This window comes from Trachymyrmex cornetzi, unplaced genomic scaffold (genome assembly GCF_001594075.2).
Source record: "Trachymyrmex cornetzi isolate Tcor2-1 unplaced genomic scaffold, Tcor1.1 scaffold332, whole genome shotgun sequence".
Lineage (NCBI taxonomy): Eukaryota > Metazoa > Arthropoda > Insecta > Hymenoptera > Formicidae > Trachymyrmex > Trachymyrmex cornetzi.
In genome coordinates, this window is record NW_017298026.1 from 78474 (window position 1) to 80915 (window position 2442).

At 28.4% G+C, this 2442-nt stretch overlaps 2 protein-coding genes across 2 annotated transcripts in view; one reads left to right on the forward strand and one right to left on the reverse strand.

The window, feature by feature from the left end:
- Positions 1-1079, forward strand: part of LOC108762996 (putative nuclease HARBI1) — a 7467-nt gene extending 6388 nt beyond the window's left edge. The window contains exons 2-3 of the mRNA XM_018510281.1: positions 425-633; positions 791-1079. Coding sequence (XP_018365783.1) covers positions 425-633; positions 791-1079 — 498 coding nt within the window. The remainder of the gene's footprint in view (positions 1-424; positions 634-790) is intronic.
- Positions 1080-2049: 970 nt separating this feature from the next.
- LOC108762997 (uncharacterized) overlaps positions 2050-2442 on the reverse strand; it is a 3532-nt gene continuing 3139 nt past the window's right edge. Inside the window, exon 4 of the mRNA XM_018510282.1 lies at positions 2050-2411. Within this exon, the coding sequence (XP_018365784.1) occupies positions 2212-2411 (200 nt within the window). The 3' untranslated portion in view covers positions 2050-2211. The remainder of the gene's footprint in view (positions 2412-2442) is intronic.

Below are 2442 nucleotides of genomic sequence, written 5' to 3' on the forward strand. Positions count from 1 at the left end.
AGCTGGCCACTGTGATTGGTGGTGTCCAATAAAGCAGTGATTAATCGGGATCCCCCCTTTAAAGCTTTTGTATACAAATCGATGTAAAAATGTATGTTTAATATAATAAAAATATAGAAATGAGTTAAACCGCAAAATTCTCAATACATTTTTTTATGATATTTGATAAAATATAGGGTGCATCCAGAAGCACGACCGTTCACTGAGCGCTCAGTGAGCTCTTATACCTGTTTGATCTATACTTTATCAATTGAGATCTCACTTTTATATTCCGATTAGATTAGTGTACAACGGCTTTAATGTGCACTGAGTGCATACCAGTTCTGCTAATGAAAAACACTATAAGAAAATATTATATTTCGTATAAAAGAGCATATACAAAGCAAAAATTACCTCATATTCTCATCTCATTTCCTCTTTGTAGGTTGTTGTTGGGCCAAAGACAGAAATTTTAGATATCGTTCCTGAATGGCCAGGAAGTGAACACGATAGCCGAATTTTCCAAAATTCTCGCATATATATGCGATATAGACAAGGTGAATTGGATGGAATGCTGGTTGGAGACGCTGGATATCCCATATTACCTTTTTTACTTACACCGATTGGTAATCCTACAACGGATGAAGAAATAAGGTTTGATACATGTATTTTATAAATACAATTAAAAAAATTCTTTTATACATATAATTATATTACTGACACACACGCACGCACACGCTCGCTCACGTATGTGTGTATGTGTCATTAATAAACATGATACAACTATTTTATATGTATTTTTTTGTTTTAGTTATAATGCGATTCACGGAAGAACAAGAAGAATTGTCGAAAGGACATTTGGTATATGGAAACGGAGATTTCCTTGTTTGTCAAAAGGGCTTACGACAAAATTATTAACTTCTACATCAATTGTAGTGGCATGTGCTGTTCTCCATAATATCTCATTGATTTTAAATGATCAGTTAGAAGATGAAGAAATAGAAAATTTAGATAATGAAGTTCCGGTGGTCGAGCCTCATTATCAACCTGGTGAAGGTTTTCTCATACGAAATGCTCTCATTGAACGACTGTTCCGATAAAATTTAATTCCATATTCATTAATATTACAATATATATTATAAGCGTAGTTGATACATTAGTTATAAGAATAGTTTTATATACAGTAGTTGATATATTAGTTATAAGAATAGTTTTATATTATACAGATATTCCTCTATTTACGACTACTTTGACTTATAAATTTTCGAACTTACAAACAGTATGCTACTATTATAATCCAAAATAAGTTAGTAGATTATATCGAAATTGATTAATCATTTGTTAGGATAAGAGGAAGAATGTAATAAAAATTATTACACATAATTGACAGAAACATTGATTTATTACTTTAATCTTACTTTATATTATCTTACTTTTAAATATAACATTTTGAACATAACATTATCATAAATATGTTATTACAAACAATTTTGGCAACGTAATTATCTTACTTTTAAACATAACATCTTTTGTCATAAATGTCTTTGATCACAAACAGCTTTGGCGATGTAATTATCCTAGTTTTAAACATAACATCTTTCGTCACATATTTTTTTCGCAACTTATTTTTATAAATATTTTCATTTGAAAACTCCTTAAGATCTCTCCTTAAGATCACACACCTATTTGGAATGTATATTATTGCATACATATAAACTTAATTACATAATTGTAGTACGTTTAAATTATAATAATTAAACTCAAACAAATATATATGTAAAGAATACACAACATAAAATAATCTAGAAGGTTGTAGAAAAATTATCATCAACACAATAATATTCATGTAATATGTCCCAGGTAGCAAATTAATTTCTTAAATGACATTTAAGTGCGATATTTTGACGCCAACATAAAGAAAAGTAACATCAACTTGCTATCTTTAAATAATAGGAATAAATAACTTTTTAAAATGGTATTTTATATGTGTATACATATATTTTTTTTCAATATTTCAAACTCTAAATGTATCAATATTTTCTTTATTTTTTATTGATTCAATTGCTCTGAGTTGTGCTTGTTTTATTTCTATTTCCAAAGTTTGCATCCGTTTTAAGTGTTGCAATTCTCAATTATGAATTTCATTTAAATGATTTGTTTTCATGTTACTCATACTTTCTTCATGCTTTTGTTTAGTATGTGCTAGTTGTTGATCTTGTTCCATTACTCGTTTTATGCGTTCCATACGTAATGTTTCTTCTGTGTTTGACAATTTAATTTCTGTTGTGTTTTTCGTTTTAAAGAACGTGTTTGTTTTAATTTTTCATTATCCAATACATCAGATAGTTGTTCTTTTTGCATATTTGTTTGTTGTTTTTCTCCACTATACAAAGTTGTTAATGTATCATCCTTCTTCGTAGAACTAAATAAATCTGTAAAGCAAACACACAACATACACTTATA